The sequence below is a fragment of the Pristiophorus japonicus genome, chromosome 20, assembly GCF_044704955.1.
Source record: "Pristiophorus japonicus isolate sPriJap1 chromosome 20, sPriJap1.hap1, whole genome shotgun sequence".
NCBI classification, from domain to species: Eukaryota; Metazoa; Chordata; class Chondrichthyes; family Pristiophoridae; genus Pristiophorus; species Pristiophorus japonicus.
In genome coordinates, this window is record NC_091996.1 from 58806342 (window position 1) to 58823540 (window position 17199).

General features: G+C 46.7%; 2 protein-coding genes across 4 annotated transcripts in view; one reads left to right on the plus strand and one right to left on the minus strand.

Moving 5' to 3' along the window:
• The window catches only part of LOC139232747 (phosphatidylinositol phosphatase PTPRQ), a 169697-nt gene extending 154995 nt beyond the window's left edge, over positions 1-14702 (minus strand). The window contains exons 1-2 of the mRNA XM_070863252.1: positions 14633-14702; positions 8273-8321 (exon numbers count right to left, since the gene is read on the minus strand). Of these exons, the coding sequence (XP_070719353.1) occupies positions 8273-8321; positions 14633-14702 (119 nt within the window). The remainder of the gene's footprint in view (positions 1-8272; positions 8322-14632) is intronic.
• The window catches only part of paxx (PAXX non-homologous end joining factor), a 38893-nt gene continuing 31206 nt past the window's right edge, over positions 9513-17199 (plus strand). For all 3 annotated transcript variants that reach the window (XM_070863426.1, XM_070863427.1, XM_070863428.1), the window contains exon 1: positions 9513-9682. The gene's annotated coding sequence lies outside the window, so the exon portion shown is untranslated. The remainder of the gene's footprint in view (positions 9683-17199) is intronic.

The window sequence follows — 17199 nt, forward strand, 5'->3', positions numbered from 1 at the left end:
CTGTGGAAAACTCCCCTGCTCTTCTTTGAAATAGTGCCATGCACATATTGTGTGACATCTGAAGTGTGACGGGGGGGATGTACACGCATTTGTAAAGTTTTATAATATTCTGGATACATTCTGCAGTTCATGGCGGGTAAGTCCCAACTGCTTCTGTCCACCTGCAACAACACCCAAACAGCTTGAGCCAAAGTCATAAAATACATCCTCTGTGATCATGAACTTCCTCGTTTTCTTCGATCTCTCTGCAGCCTTTCATACAGTTGGCCGTACCACCCTCCTCCAACGCCTAACCTTTGTTATCCAGCTCAATGGGACTGCCCTTACTTGGTCCCACTCCTACCGATCCAATCGTAGCCAGAACATCTCCAACATTGGCTTTTCTTCATACCCCTATAGCATTACCTCTGAAATCCCCATGGATCGATCCTTGGCACCCACCATTTCCTCATCTACCTGCTGCTCCTTGGTATCATGGCCTACAGACATGGGGTCAGGTATATGCTGACAACTCTAACACCTGTCCGTACCCCTCCGCTGTGTTGTCACCTTGCTTATGTGGCATCCAGGCTTGGATGTGTAAAGTCCTTACTCTACAGTATGAAACCACACGAGGCACATTCTGGGAACAAGATCACTCTGTGGCCTTAACTCTTTATTTACAGGACTCCAAAGACAATGACCCTGCGTGGGACCTCCCTTTTTATACTTGTGTGATCAGGTAAGGAGTGTCTCCCACAAGTTCACCCCTTGTGGTCAAGGTGTGCATCTAGCTTGAGTGTATACAGTAATACAGTGGTGTTACATTGTGGTTACATACATGACATCACCTCCTTCCCCAAAGTCTTATTGGGATCATAGGTTTAGTCTTTCAGGTGGTCTACGCTCCTCGTGGAGCGCCGCAGTTGGGGCTCTGATTGTTGGACACTGACGTGAGTGTCTGTCACCTGTGGTGATTCCGGCCTGTCCGGGCTGACCGCAGGGACTGTGCATTCTTCTGATTGCTCTTGTTGCTCATTCACTGGCGCAGTTGTGAGCTCCATCTCATGGTCTTCTTCAGATTCCTCCATGTCGATGCTGAACCTTTTTTTTTACTTGGTTCAGATGCTTACGGCATATCTGACCATTGTTGAGTTTTACTTGATGACTCTATTCTCCTCTTTGTCAATTACAATGCCCTCAAGCCATTTGGGTCCCATGGCGTGATTGAGGACGAATATAGGATCATTTATTTCTATACATCTCCCCCTCGAATTACGGTCATTGTACTCGTTTTGTGACTTGCGCTTGCCCTCAACTATGTCAGTCAGGACTGGGTGAATGAGGGACAACCGAGTTTTGAGTGTCCGTTTCATTAGTAGCTCTGCGGGCGGGACCCCCGTGAGCGAGTGCGGTCAGGATCTATAGGCCAGCAGGAAACGCAATAGGCGGCATTGTAGGGAGGGACATGGAATCCTGAGCATACCTTGCTTAATGATTTGGACCGCACGTTCCGCCTGGCCATTGGAGGCCGGCTTGAATGGCGCAGTCCTGACGTGGTTGATGCCATTGCCTGACATAAACTCTCAGAATTCGTAGCTTGTGAAACATGGGCCATTGTCACTAACCAGGATGTCTGGCAAGTCGTGGGTTGCAAAGATTGCAAGTAGGCTTTCCACGGTGGTGGATGATGTACATGAATTCAGAATGATGCACTCGATCCATTTCGAGTACGCATCTACCACAAGAAGGAACATCTTTCCCCATGAACGGGCCTGCGAAGTCAACATGAATGCATGACCATGGCCTGGTGGGCCAGGGCCACAGGCTGAGTGGGGCCTCCCTGGGGCATTACCCAGCTGGGCACACGTCGTGCACCTGCGAAAACAGTGTTCCAGGTCTGAATCAATTCCAGCCACCAAACGTGTGACCGGGCAATGGCCTTCATCAGCACAATGCCTGGGTGCTCGCTGTGGAGTTCCCTGATGAATGCCTCCCTGCCTTTCTGGGGCATAACTACCTGGCTCACCCATATAGGCAGTCGGCTTGGATGGAGAGCTCATCCATCCGTCAGTGGAACGATCTGACCTCCTCAGGGAATGCTCCGTGTGCGGGCGCCCAATCCCCAGTCAGGACACATTTCTTAATCAGGGATAGGAGGGGATCTCTGTCCAGATTTTGATCTGGCGGGCTGTGATGGGGGAGCCTGCGCCGTCAAAGGCATCGACAGCCATGACCATCTCGGCGCTTTGCTCCGCTGCCCCCTCAGTGGTGGCCAGTGGAAGCCTGCTGAGCGCGTCAGTGCAATTTTCAGTACCGGGCCGGTGCCAGATGGAGTAGTCATAAGCAGCCAGTGTGAGAGCCCATCGCTGTATGCGAGCAGATGCGTTTGCATTGATAGCCTTGCTGTCTGACAACAGGGATGTTAATGGCTTGTGGTCCGTCTCTAATTCAAACTTCCTACCAAAGAGGTACTGATGCATTTTTTTTACACCATAGACACATGCAAGTGCTTCCTTCTCGACAATCCCATGTTCCCGTTCTGCTTGAGAGTGTGACCTGGAGGCATAAGCCACAGGTTATAGTTGACCCTCAGCATTGCCTCGCTGCAACACGCACCCAACCCCATAGGACGATGCATCACATGTCAGAACCAATGTTTTTACAGTGGTCGTACAGGGTCAACAACTTGTTTGAACAAAGTAGGTTTCGCGCCCGATCAAAAGCCTGTTCCTGACAGTCCCCCCAAAACCAATCACAACCCTTACGCAGGAACACGTGTAGCGGCTACAACAACGTGCTCGAGTTCAGCAGAAAGTTCCCGAAATAGTTCAACAGTCCCAGGAATTAACGCAACTCCGATGTGTTGCAGGGCCTGGGTGCTCGTCGAATCGCCTCTGTTTTGGATTCGGTGGGCCGAATCTCATCTGCAGCAATCCTCCTGCCCAGAAACTCAACCTCAGGAGCTAAAAACACACATTTAGACTTCTTGAGTCACAGACCTACCCGGTCCAGTCGGCGTAGCACCTCCTCCAGGTTGTGGAGGTGTTCCTTCGTGTCTCGACCCGTGATGAGCATGCCGTCCTGGAATACGATTGGTCTAGGAATGGATTTAAGCAGGCTTCCCATGTTTCTTTGAAAAATCGCGGCCACTGATCAAATGCCAAATGGGCACCTGTTATAAATGAACAGTCCTTTGTGCGTGGTGATGGTGGTCAGTAGTTTAGCTTCGTCGGCCAGTTCCTGGGTCATATAGGCTGAAGCGAGGTCCAACTTGGTGAACAGCTTGCCGCCTGCCAGCGTGGTGAAAAGGTCCTTCGCTCTCGGGAGCGGGTATTGATCTTGTAGGGACACCCGATTGATGGTGGCCTTGTAGTCGCCACAGATCCTGACAGAGCCATCCACTTTTAGGACGGGAACGATGGGGCTCGCCCAGTCGCTGAATTCAACAGGCGAGATGATGCCCTCTCTCAACAGCCGATCCAATTTGCTCTCGATCTTTTCCCGCATCACATACGGCACCGCTCTGGCTTTGTGGTGCACTGGCCTGGCGTCCGGGGTGATGTGTATCACTACTTTGGTGCCTTTGAAAGTCCCAACGCCAGGTTGGAATAGTGAATCGAATTGTTGTAGGACTTGTGAGCATGAACTTCGCTCCACAGATGACATTGCTTGAACATCTCCCCATTTCCAGTTCATCTCAGCTCACCAGCTCCTCCCCAACAGTGCAGGACCATTGCCTGGGACAACCCAGAGCAGCAGCCGATTCACTACCCCATTGTGTGTAACAGCCAACATTGCACTGCCTAGCACCAGAATGATTTCTTTAGTGTATTTCCGTAATTGTGTCTCAATACGTGCTAATTTGGGTCTACTGGCTTTAAATGGTCATAGCTTCTCAAATTGCTGAACGCCCATGAGTGACTGACTGGCCCCAGTGTCCAGCTCCATGCGTACTGGGATACCATTTAATAAAACCCTCATCATCATTGGTGGCATTTTGGTGTATGAGCTGTGAATATTCGCCACATAGACCTGCTGCACCTCGGCGTCCATCGATTTGCCCCAAAAGTCATCCTGCCTCAAAGAACCCTCTTCTGGTCCATCCGCCTCATATATTAGTCTGGTTGCAGGTTTCCTGCACATTCGAGCTAAGTGGCCACTGAGATTACAGTTCCTGCAGACAAGCTGTTGAAATCTTCAAGATCTGGCTGAGTGTTTTCCCCCACACCTCCAGCATGAGTTAAAGTTTCCATTATTGGGAACAAAGGGACTATGGCCAGGCATTCTGCGCTGACTGTCCCTTTGACTGCTCTTAAGTACCCTATTAATGGGTGTCAATGGCCCCATCCCGGGCCGCATTGTCCACTGTGATGGCGTGAATGTCCGTTCAGCTTGCCATTGTCTCTGTTGACGTTCTACTCTGGGGTCTATTGCTGCCTGGGGAGTGTCGGACTGCCCCTGCCTGCCTGCAGGCTCTGAGTCGCATTGATGATGTTGACTCCCTGATTCATCGCCACGTTAGAGGCAGAATTGCGCGTGTATATTATTTTCGCCTCTTCCTCCCCCGCCATGAAAGTTTGAGCTATCAATGCCGCCGCTGCCAAGGTCAAATCCTTGGTCTCGATTAATTTGCGGAAAATTCCCGCATGACCGATGCCCTCGATAAAGAAATCCCTTAGCATCTCCCCCCTGCAGGCGTCTGTGAACTTAAAGGCTGGCCAAATGCTGGAGGTCCGCTACGAAGTCCGGTATGCTCTGTCCTTCATGACGTCGGTGGGTGTAGAATCTGTGTTGGGCCATATGTATGCTACTCGCTGATTTGAGGTGCTCCCCGATCAATTTGCTAAGTTCTTCAAAGGTTTCGTCCGGCGGCTTTTCGGGTGCTAGTAAGTCCTTCATGAGCGTGTAAGTCTTTGGCCCACAGCTGGTCAAGAGATGAGCCCTTCGCTTGTCGGCCGCTGCATCCCCCAGCCATTTTTTGTAACAAAGCTTTGCTGAAGCCTCTCGACAAAATCATCCCAGTCTTCCCCAACACAGTACCGTTCCTCTGTGCTACTGGTAGCCATTCTCGTGGATCGTGAATTCCCGTTTCTCGTCGCCAATGTAAAGTCCTTACTCTACAGTATGAAACCACACGAGGCATATTCTGGGGACAAGGTCACTCTGTGACCTTAACTTTTTATTCACAGGACTCCAAAGATGATGACCCTGCATGGGACCTCCCTTTTTATACCTGTGTGATCAGGTATGGAGTGTCTCCCACAAGTTCACCCCTTGTGGTCAAGGTGTGCATCTAGATTGAGTGTATACAGTAATACAGTGGTGTTACATTATGGTTACATACATGACATCACCTCCCTCCCCCCCCCAAAGTCTTATTGGGATCATAGGTTTTGTCCAGGGCCGCGCCGTGGATCTTGATGGCTGGGTGGCAGTGCTGTGCGACGAGGACAGGCTGCTGGAGGACCTTTGTCTTACGGATGTTTAGCGTAAGGCCCATGCTTTCATACGCCTCAGTAAATACGTCGACTATGTCCTTGAGTTCAGCCTCTGCATGTGCGCAGACAGAGACGTTGTCCGCGTACTGTAGCTCGACGACAGAGGTTGGAGTGGTCTTGGACCTGGCCTGGAGACGGTGAAGGTTGAACAGGTTCCCACTGGTTCTGTAGTTTAGTTCCACTTCAGCAGGGAGCTTGTTGACTGTGAGGTGGAGCATGGCAGCGAGGAAGATTGAGAAGAGGGTTGGATAGGTGATGCAGCCCTGTTTGACCCCAGTCCGGATGTGGATTGGGTCTGTAATGGATCCGTTGGTAAGGATCACGGTCTGCATGTCATCGTGGAGCAGGCAGAGGATGTTGACGAACTTTTGGGGCCATCCGAAACAGAGGAGGACGCTCCATAGACCCTCGTGGTTGACAGTGTCAAAGGCCTTTGTCAGGTCGAAGGCGGCCATGTATAATGGCAGAAGCTGTTCCCTGCATTTTTCCTGCAGCTGCCACGCTATAACAATCATGTCCGTTGTGCCCCGTAGAGGACGAAATCCGCACTGTAACTCCGGGAGGACCTCCTCGGCCACGGGGAGAAGACAGTTGAGGAGGACTCTCGTGATAACTTTCCCAGTGGCTGATAGCAGGGAGATTCCTCTGTAGTTGCCGCAGTCGGACTTGTCCCCTTTTTTAAAGATGGTCACGATCACTGCATCTCTGCGATCTCCCGGCATGCTCTCCTCCCTCCAGATGAGCGAGATGAGGCCATGTATTCGTGTCAACAGTGTCTCTCCGCCATACTTCAGTGCCTTAGCAGGGATTCCATCCGCTCCCGTAGCCTTGTTGTTCTTAAGCTGTCATGGCTTTTTCTACCTCATGCAGTGTTGGGGTCTCACTGAGGTGGTAGCGGGTAGCATGCTGCGGGATGGAGTTGAGAACACTCGAGTCAAAGGCAGAGTCTCGATTGAGGAGATCGTCTAAGTGCTCCTTCCAGCGGACCCTGACAGCTTCGGTGTCCTTGATGAGCGTTTCTCCGTTCTTGGCCAGCAGTGGGGTGGAGCCTTGGGAGTTTGGACCGTAGGTGGCCTTGACTGCGATGAAGAATCCTCGCACATCATGGCTGTCGGCCAACTGCTGTATCTCCTGTGCTTTCTCCATCCACCACGTGTTCTTTAGGTCCAGGGTTTTTTGTTGGACCTCAGCCTTGAGCCGTCTGTAATGATGCTTTGCTGCTCCCGCATTGGGTTGTTGCTTAAGGCTCAGGAATGCCCTGCGCTTGCGATCTATTAGTTCTGATCATTCTCATCAAACCACTGCTGGTGTTTCCTGGTTGAGTGACCGAGCGTCTCTTTGCAGGCACTCGTTATGGAGGCCTGGAGGGCGGACCAAGCACTGTGGGCATTCTGCATCTCAGAGTCATCAAGGTTAGCAGTGAGGCGCTGACTGTATAGGGCTCTCTTTAAGTCTTTAAAGTGGGTCTTTAATTGCCCCGGCATTGACTCTTTTGCGGCACTGCTTCTGCTGCCCCCTCCGCTTTGGGGCTATGTTGATGTCAATGATGGATCGGATTAGGCAGTGGTCCATCCAGCAGTCGTCAGCTCCTGTCATGGCGCGGGTGATGCGCACATCCTTGCGATCCCTGGCTCGGGCGATGACATAGTCGAGCAGGTGCCAGTGTTTGGAGCGAGGGTGTTGCCACGATGCCTTGTGTTTGTCCCTCTGGCAGAACAAGGTGTTGTGCTTGCTGTCCTACAATCCCTGTGCTCACTGATCTACAATGGTTCGGCATTACCTAAATTTTAAAATTCTCAACCTTGTTCATGGCCTCGTCCCTCCTTGTCTCGGTAACTCCTCCAGCCCGATCTCCTTCTGAGAGCTCTGCGCTCCTCCAATTACGACCTCTTGTGCATCTCCTATTGTAATGCATTCAGCTGCCAAGGCCCTCAGGTCAGGTATACCCTCCCTGATCCTCTTCGCCTCTCTACCTCTCTCTCCTCCTTTATAATGCTCCTTAAAATCTACATCTTTGTACAAGCTTTTGGTTGTTTGTCCTTTTGGCACAGATTTTGCAGTACCAAGTAAGCCTTGTAAAAGCTCCTGCAAGTTCCGGGCTACTGCATGGTGTTGTTAAGATTTGCCCCAGAAATCACTTTCGCTGGTGCAGAGGTGAGGATCTGTCTAACTACTGCCCAGCAAATGCCCACAAAATCCTTACACCTGGTAGAAGCAGTCATAGGGCCTGCTTTCACCAGCGTAAGGGATAATATAAATCTTAAATTAGAAATTAAAAATCATGCACAAACATTTAAAATTAGTTTATGTAAATTTTGGCCCAGATTAAAATGTTTAAAATAGTTTTAAAAAAATGTTTTTATTGTAAATGCTTTTATTTAAATTGGAAAATGGGAACATTTATTTTTATTCCAGTTCTATAAATTATTTAATTATTTGGAGATTCCGCATATGCTTGTGGGGATTCCGTTCGTAATTGGAATCCCCATAAGCATATTAGGAATCCTCCTTTCTGATTGGAGAACCTGGCCCACGTGATCCCAGGGTCGCTTCCGAACCACCTGTGTCCTTGGGATCCGTGGGCCTTTACGCAGGCGTACGCCTGCAGGCCCAGGACCCAAAGTCCCCGAATCCCAGGAGCCTGACGGTAGGTGCGGATTTTTTTATCGGGTTGGAGGCTTACTCCGAAGGTATGCCTCTGACCGCAAATTCCGGCCTGATGGCCTAGAAGTCCCGGTCGGCTGCTTCCCGCGGGGGATTGACTGAAAAAGGGAAAAAAGATGCACACTTACCTGAATCTGCTGCGCCCACGAGAGATCCCAGTCCTGAGGCCTCCACTCACTGCGTATCAGAGCACGTGCACATTGGGACATCCATAAGCGGGGGCTGCAGTCACATGGCTCTGGGCAGCCAATCAAGGTAAAGTATTTTCTCATTCATAATAATGGAAACTCCGTAAGTTGGAGTTCCCATTATTATGATCGAGAAGCCCTCCCAAACACCCAAAACACTAATAAAAAAATAGAAAAAATACACCACATATTTAACTTAATTTAAATTACAGTTATTTATGTCGCATAAAAAATATATATTTTTCCAATTTTTGTTAAAGTTTTTCAAATTATGGTTTAAAATAAATTTACTGTAGTAGGGAGGGTTTTTAACAATAAAATGTGTTTTTTAAATTTTATTTTATTATGTTTTTGTGTGTTTTAAAACTCTTATACCTGTAAAAGTAGGCTATGTGCCCGCTTTTATCAGGCACAAGAGTATTCAGGACATTTGCTGGGCAAGATATGGGTAAATACCACAATCTTGCCCTTTCAAATGTTCTCGCTCCCAAAATGCTGGAGCTTGACAAATCGGAAAAGCCAGTTTTCAGTGCATGCGCATTGTGCGCTGAAAAACGGCTTATGTGATGCCTTCCCGGTTCCGTACACACATCGTTCGGACCCGGGGAGGCCGTGATTTCTGGGGCTCGCTGTCAAATTTTGTTTTCTAACATTCCTGTGAAATACCCTGGGAAATTTTACTACATTAAAGGCACTATATAAATGCAAGTTGTTGTTGTTGAGTAATTCCTTGTCTGAAGTGATTTGAGAGCAAAATTCGAGACCGAAGATAAAGCCCTGTATAAATGCAAACATCATTGTTTATTATAAGGCATTGAATGTACTTCTTAAACTTAAACATGGCAAGAATGATTTTTAAAGGGAATTGGTTGCTCGAATAGTAAATGGCAACTTGCATTTAACTTCGGAAAACGTCTCAAGGCTGAAAGGGTGTATGGAGCAAGCGGGAGAGAGGAATTAGACGAGCTGGACTAAAGCACCACACAGCGCTGAGGGAGCGAATGGTCTGTTTCTGTGCTCCAACATAATGCGATCCTCTGATTATATTAAAGAACAGGAAATAGAAAAATCAGTCGGTCCCTAGTACTCCCGCAACACTAGATGGTGCTGTAAAAAAAACTGCTCGGACTTTCCTCGGAAAGTTTTCTCCCCCAGTTTTTATGCCCTTGTGTGAGGAGCCGGCTTGACAGGTCGATGCTGAGCGCTTGCACCGGGGCCAGAGGACGGGGTGAGTGCGGCTACAGGGAGCGCAGTGTTCCCATTGGCCTGCACCAGAAGTAACATTCATCTCGAGGCGGAAACAGGCTGCTGGCAGAGGGGAGAAAAAACAACATCCATTCATTTTAAAATGTAACTTCCTCTAATTGATCATTGTTAAACCCAAATATCTGAACATCATCAGACAGTTTTATAATTGTAGATGGAAAGAGCTCTGGTTTTCAGTGTGTGAGCTTTTGTGTTATAATATTTACTGTGTTACAGTTTCTGTGTGTCAGCTGTGGCTCAGCACTCTCACCTCCAGAGTCAGAAGGTTGAGGGTTCCTGTCCCTGAAGTGGGTCTTGAGCACATAGAGCTAGGCTGACACTCCAGTGCAGTGTTGAGGGAGCACTGCCCTGTCGAAGATGTCATTTTTTTGATGAGACATTAAACCGAGGCTCCGTCTGCTCTCTCAGATGCACCTAAAAGATCCTCTAGCACTATTTCGAAGTTATTCCAGGTGCCCTGGCCAATATTTATCCCTCAATCAACATAACAAAAACAGATTATCTGTTTTTTGGCTACTGCATTTCCCACATTACAACAGTGACTACACTTCAAACATATTTCATTGGTTGTAAAGAGCTTTGAGATGTCTGGTGGTCGTGAAAGGCACTATATAAATGCAAGTCTTTATTTTTTTTATTAACTGTATTTATGCTATAGTATTTAGTTGTACAATAATTACTGTATTAATTAGTGTTTACTGTACTTATAGTTTTCAGTTAGTATTACAATATTATAGTATTTAGTTATACAATACTGACAGTACTTACTACAGTGTTTACTGTAATTATATTATAGTTTTTCGTTAGTGTTACAATACTAACCATATATTATAGTATTTAGTTACATGATATTGACAGTATTTATTACAATGTTTACTGTATTTGTTGTAGTATTTAAAGTTTTTATTACAGTATTAACTGTATATACATTATAGTATTTCAATAGCTTCTCTTCCCACACCTGCATTGGTGTCCCCCAAGGATCTATCCTTGGCCCCCTCTTATTTCTCATCTACATTCTACATCATCCAAAAATGCAGCATCCGTTTTCACATGTACGCTGCTGACACCCAGCTCTGCCTCACCACCACTTCTCTCGACCCCTGCATTGCCTCTGATTTTTCATGCTGATTCGCCGACCTCCAATACTGGATAAGCTGAAATATCCTCCAACTAAATATTGGGAAGACTGAAGCCATTGTCTTCAGTCCCCGCCACAAACTCCGTTCCCTAGCCACTGACTCCATCCCCACACCCTGACCGCTGTATGAGGCTGAACCAGACAGTTTGTAAACCTGGTGTCCAATTTGACCCTGAGCTGTGCTTCTGGCCCTATATCCTCTCCATCACCTCTCTAATATCACCCGTCTCTGCTTTGCCTCAACCCATCTGTTGCTGAAACCCTCATCCTTGCCTTTGTTACCTCAAGTCCAATGCTCTAATGGCCAGCCTTCCACCCTCCAAAAACTTCAGCTCATGCAAATTGCTGCTGCTTGTGACCTAACTGGCACCAAGTCCCATTCACCCATCACCCCTGTGCTCACTGACCTACATTGGCTCCCGGTTAAGCAATGCCTCGATTTTAAAATTCTCATCCGTGTTTTCTAATCCCTCTGTGACCACACCGCTCCCTATCTAGCCCTACAATCTTCTGAGATCTCTGCTCTCCTCCAAGTCTGGCCACTTGCATATCCCCGATTTCCATCGTCTCACCATTGGTGGCCGTGCCTTCAGCTGCCTACGCCCTAAGCTTTGGAATTCCCTCCCTAAACCTCTCCACCTTTCTACCTCTTTCTCCTCTTTTAAGATGCTGCTACAAACCTACCTCTTTGATCAAGCTTTTGGTCACCTGTCCTAATATCTCCTTATAAGGCTTGGTGTCAAATTTTCTTTACGCTCCTGTGAAGCACCTTGGGACATTTTACAATGGGAGCTACATAAATGCAAGTTGATGTTGTAGTAGTATTTAGTTTTACAATATTTACTCTATGTTATGGTATTTAGTATTATGGTATTAAGCACAGTCAGAGGAGCAGTTTGGAGCGCGAGGCTGGAGCTGTGGACAAATCAGCAGCAGAATCAACAGCAGTCTCGAGAGGGCGACAAAATTAGACGTCATCAGAATACAGGTAGATGATTGGTGTCAACTCTTGGAGTGTGGTGGAACCCTGGAGCAGGAGCGGGAGAAACAGAGAACGGAATCCGGAATCTAAAGTACTAAAGTAAATGTTGGTCCCTTAGAAGATGAGAAGGGGGATTTAATAATGGGAAATGTGGAAATGGCTGAGACCTTAACCTTAAACAATTATTTTGCTTCGGTCTTCACAGTGGAAGACACAAAAACCATGCCAAAAATTGCTGGTCACAGGAATGTGGGAAGAGAGGACCTCGAGACAATCACTATCACTAGGGGGTTACTGCTGGACAGGCTAATGGGACTCAAGGTAGACAAGTCCCCTGGTCCTGATGAAATGCATCCCAGGGTATTAAAAGAGATGGCAGAAGTTATAGCAGATGCATTCGTTATATAATCTACCAAAATTCTCTGGACTCTGGGGAGGTACCAGCGGATTGGAAAGCAGCTAATGTAACGCCTCTGTTTAAAAAAGGGGGCAGACAAAAGGCAGGTAACTATAGGCCAGTTAGTTTAACATCTGTAGTGGGGAAAATGCTTGAAGCTATCATTAAGGAAGAAATAGTGGGACATCTAGATAGGAATAGTGCAATCAAGCAGACGCAACATGGATTCATGAAGGGGAAATCATGTTTAACGAATTTACTGGAATTCTTTGAGGATATAACGAGCATGGTGATAGAGGTGTACCGATGGATGTGGTGTATTTACATTTCCAAAAGGCATTCGATAAGGTGCCACACAAAAGATTACTGCAGAAGATAAAGGTACGCGGAGTCAGAGGAAATGTATTAGCATGGATAGAGAATTAGCTGGCTAACAGAAAACAGAGAGTCGGGATAAATGGGTCCTTTTAGGGTTGGAAATCGGTGGTTAGTGGTGTGCCAAAGGGATCGGTGCTGGGACTACAACTGTTTACAATATACATAGATGACCTGGAAGAGGGGACAGAGTGTAGTGTAACAAAATTTGCAGATGACACAAAGATTAGTGGGAAAGCGGGTTGTGTAGAGGATACAGAGAGGCTGCAAAGTGATTTAGATAGGTTAAGCGAATGGGCTAAGGTTTGGCAGATGGAATACAATGTAGGAAAATGTGAGGTCATCCACCTTGGGGAAAAAAAAAAACAGTAAAAGGGAATATTATTTGAATGGGGAGAAATTGCAACATGCTGCGGTGCAGAGGGACCTGGGGGTCCTTGTGCATGAATCCCAAAAAGTTAGTTTACAGGTGCAGCAGGTAATCAGGAAGGCGAATGGAATGTTGGCCTTCATTGCGAGAGGGATGGAGTACTAAAGCAGGGATGTCCTGCTGCAACTGTATAGGGTATTGGTAAGGCCGCACCTGGAGTACTGCGTGCAGTTTTGGTCACCTTACTTAAGGAAGGATATACTAGCTTTGGAGTGGGTACGGAGACGATTCACTAGGCTGATTCCGGAGATGACCTTATGATGATAGATTGAGTAGACTGGGTCTTTACTCGTTGGAGTTCAGAAGGATGAGGGGTGATCTTATAGAAACATTTAAAATAATGAAAGGGATAGACAAGATAGAGGTAGAGAGGTTGTTTCCACTGGTCGGGGAGACTAGAACTAGGGGGCACAGCCTCAAAATACGGGAGAGCCAATTTAAAACCGAGTTGAGAAGGAATTTCTTCTCCCAGAGGGTTGTGAATCTGTGGAATTCTCTGCCCAAGGAAGCAGTTGAGGCTAGCTCATTGAATGTATTCAAGTCACAGATAGATAGATTTTTAACCAATAAGGGAATTAAGGGTTATGGGGAGTGGGCGGGTAAGTGGAGCTGAGTCCACGGCCAGATCAGCCATGTTCTTGTTGAATGGCGGAGCAGGATCGAGGGGCTAGATGGCCTACTCCTGTTCCTAATTCTTATGTTCTTATGTTCTCCTGAATCGGCGAGGAGCGGAGGTCGGAAGCGACCGACGAGGAGCGGAGGTCGGGAGTGGCGAGGAGCGGAGGTCGGAATCGGCGAGGAACGGAGGTCGGAAGCGGCGAGGAGCGGAGGTCGGAATCGGCGAGGAGCGGAGGTCGGAATAGGCGAGGAGCGGAGGTCGGAATCGGCGAGGAGCGGAGGTCGGAATCGGCGAGGAGCGGAGGTCGGAATCGGCGAGGAGCGGAGGTCGGAAGCGGCGAGGAACGGAGGTCGGAAGGGACGAGGAGCGGAGGTCGGAATAGGTGAGGAGCGGAGGTCGGAAGGGACCGACGAGGAGCGGAGGTCGGAAGGGACCGACGAGGAGCAGAGGTTGGGACCGGCGAGGTCTTGAGATCGGAAGCGGCGAGGAGAGGATGGACGAGGCAGGGAGGAGTGGAGAGATTGGAGCCCAGAGGTGGAGCAGCGTGGACAAGACCAAGGGAAGGCGCAGCACAGGCCAATAGCGAGGCTGTGAGGTCATGAGGCTCACAGTGCCTACTATGAATTCCACGTCGAGAGAGGTCCTGTGGGAAGGAGGAAGGAAGGAGGACAGTAGGAGTATGTTTGAGTTTGTGTGTATGTTGGCACATCCGGTGGAGCCTGGTCTCCAGTCGTCTTGGATCCCCTTGCCACTGGACCAAGGCCTTGCTCCGTCACTTCGTGTGGTGGCTGGTGAGCAATGGCCACCCCACAATAAAAGAATTCACACACAAGCATCTTCCACCATTTAAAATAAGTTCATCAGTCACCTGAGAACTCATTTTTAGTGTGGAAGCAAGTCATCCTCGACCCGAGGGACTGCCTATGATGATGGTGATGATTACGGAATTAACTGTGTATATGTTATATAGTATTTGTATAAAAGTCTTTATTACAGTACATAGGGCTAGAATTTCCTATGGCTTGCCACCCGGTTTCTGGGCGGTATTGGCCATTGTGGGTGGTAATCAGGTGAACGGAAAATTCCTTACCCGAGTTACGCCAGCAGTTTCGAAGTCCCGCTGGGGAGCGGACCGCCGGCAAGTGCCGTCCACAGATCATCCTGGCGCGATTTTAGGCTGAGCCGTGACCCGTAGGTAAATATTTTTTAAAACGCCCACGAGGATCAATGGAGCTGGGCGGTAGGTGAGTAGCTCTTCAAGAAAAAGGTAAGTGATTGGATTTTACTATTTATTTTCAAAATCTGTTGGGGTGATTTAATTTTAAAATGTCTTGGAAATGTTTTTTGGATTTTTTAAGTTAGGTTTTTTGAAAAATTATTTTAATTCTTTTTCTGGTGTTCGGCCCAACCCACAGCCTCGGGATAAATTTTTATAGATGTTTTTATTTTTCACCCATTTTCTTTAGGTACCGCCCAATCTACCCTAAATTGTATTTTTTCGCCCAGATTGGGGGTGCAAGGCACATGTTTTTCGCTGGGCGGATTTTAAACATTTTTTTCAGGATGTTTTTGCTGGCGATAATCTTCCTAGCCTTAGCTTTTTTTTGGGAAACGATCGGGTGCTGGTGGGCTTTGGGGAAATTCTAGTCCTTAGTTTCTATTGTATAGCATTTAGTTAGTGTTGCAGTATTTACTGTATATATGCTGTAGTATTTAGTTATAGTATTCACTATGTGTATGTATGCTAATGTCCTGTCATTGTTTGTTATATATTTATTGTTGTTCTGTTACAGTATTGTCAATATTTATGTTACAGTATTTACTGCCAGTATTTATATTGCAGTATTTACTGTGCACTACACTATGTATGCTATGTGATTTATTTATTATAGTATGTATTTATATTACAGTTTATACTGTATGTCCAGTACATTACAGTGCATATTTATCATAGAATTATAAAACCCCACTGCACAGAAGGAGGCCATTCGGCCCATCATGCCTTTACTGGCTCTTTGAGAGATCTGTCCAATTAGTCCCATTCCCCAGCCTTTTCCCCCATAACCCTTCAAATTAGTCCTCTTCAAATACATGTCCATTTGCCCTTTGAAAGTTACTATGGACTCTGATTCCACCACACTTTCTGATAGTGCGCTCCAGATATTAACAACCCTCTGTGTGAAGAAATTCCTCATCATTTCCCCTCTAGTTCTTTTGCCAATTATTTTAAATCTATCACCTCTGGTTACCAAGAGGAAATAGTTTCTCCCTAATTGCTCAATCAAAATCCCTCATAATTTTGAATACCTCTATTAAATCTCCCCTTAACTTCTGCTCTAAGGAGAACAATCCCAGCTTCTCCAATCTCTCCACATAACTGAACTCCCTCATCTCTTGCATCATCCTGATAAATCTCCTCTGTACCCTCCCCATGGCTTTCACATCCTTCCTAAAGTGTGGTGCACAACTCTTTTGTTGGAAACAAAAAAAAACGTTAAATCAAGTGCCCCCTTATTAAAGGGGTTTAACATTTGAATAGCCCTTACATGGATCGAACCCAGAACCTTGGCGTTATTAGCATCACTCTCTAACCAACTGAGCTAATCAGCCACATAAATATTGGCCAGGACAGTGGGGCTAACTCCCCTGCTCTTCTTCTAAAGTGTGGTGCACAGAACTGAACACAGTACTCCAGCTGAGGCCTAACCAGGATTTGTAAAGGTTGTAAAGGTTGTAAAACATGACTTCCTTGTTTTTGTGTTCAATGCCTCTATTTACAAAGCCAAGTATCCTATCCACTTTCTTAACTGCCTCATCAACATAGCCTGCCACCTTCAAGGATTTGTGAATATGCACCCCTAGGTTCCTCTGCTCTTGTACCCCCAGGTCCCTCTGCTCAAAATAGTACCATTTAGCTTATACTGCCTCCCCATGTTGTTTCTCCCAAAGTGCATCACTTCATTCTTAGCCACATTAAATTGCATTTGCCATGTGTCTGCCCATTTCGCCTATCTGTCCATGTCCTATGAAGTCTGTTGTCAAGTTTTGTATCATTCGTAAACTTCAAAATTGTACTCTTTATACCAATGTCCAGGTCATTTATATATTACAAGAAAAGCAATGGTCCTACTACCGACCCCTGGGGGACCCCACTCCATATCAGAAAAACATCCATTCACCGCTGCTCTCTGCCTCCCATCCTTACATAACCAAGTTACCACCATGCATTTTATACCATGTACTTCTATTTTACGAATAAGTCTGTTATGCGGTACTTTATCAACTGCCTTTTGAAAATCCATATATATAACATCTATTACACTACCTTCATCCACTTTCTCTGTTACCTCATCAAAGAACTCAATCAGGTTAGTCAGACATGATTTGCCTTCAACAAACCCGTGCCGGCTATTCCTTAATGACACATGCTCTCCAAGTGAGAAATAATTTTGTCCTTGACAATATTGTCTGTCCTTTTAGTATTAATGTAATTACAGTATGTACTGCATGTTAGCATTTAATGTACACTACATTATATCATTATATACTATGTTAGTATTTAATGTACATTACACTATATGCTATTTTAGTATTTAATGTATACATTATTTAATGTATACATTATATATGTTAGTATTTACTGTATGTTATAGCATG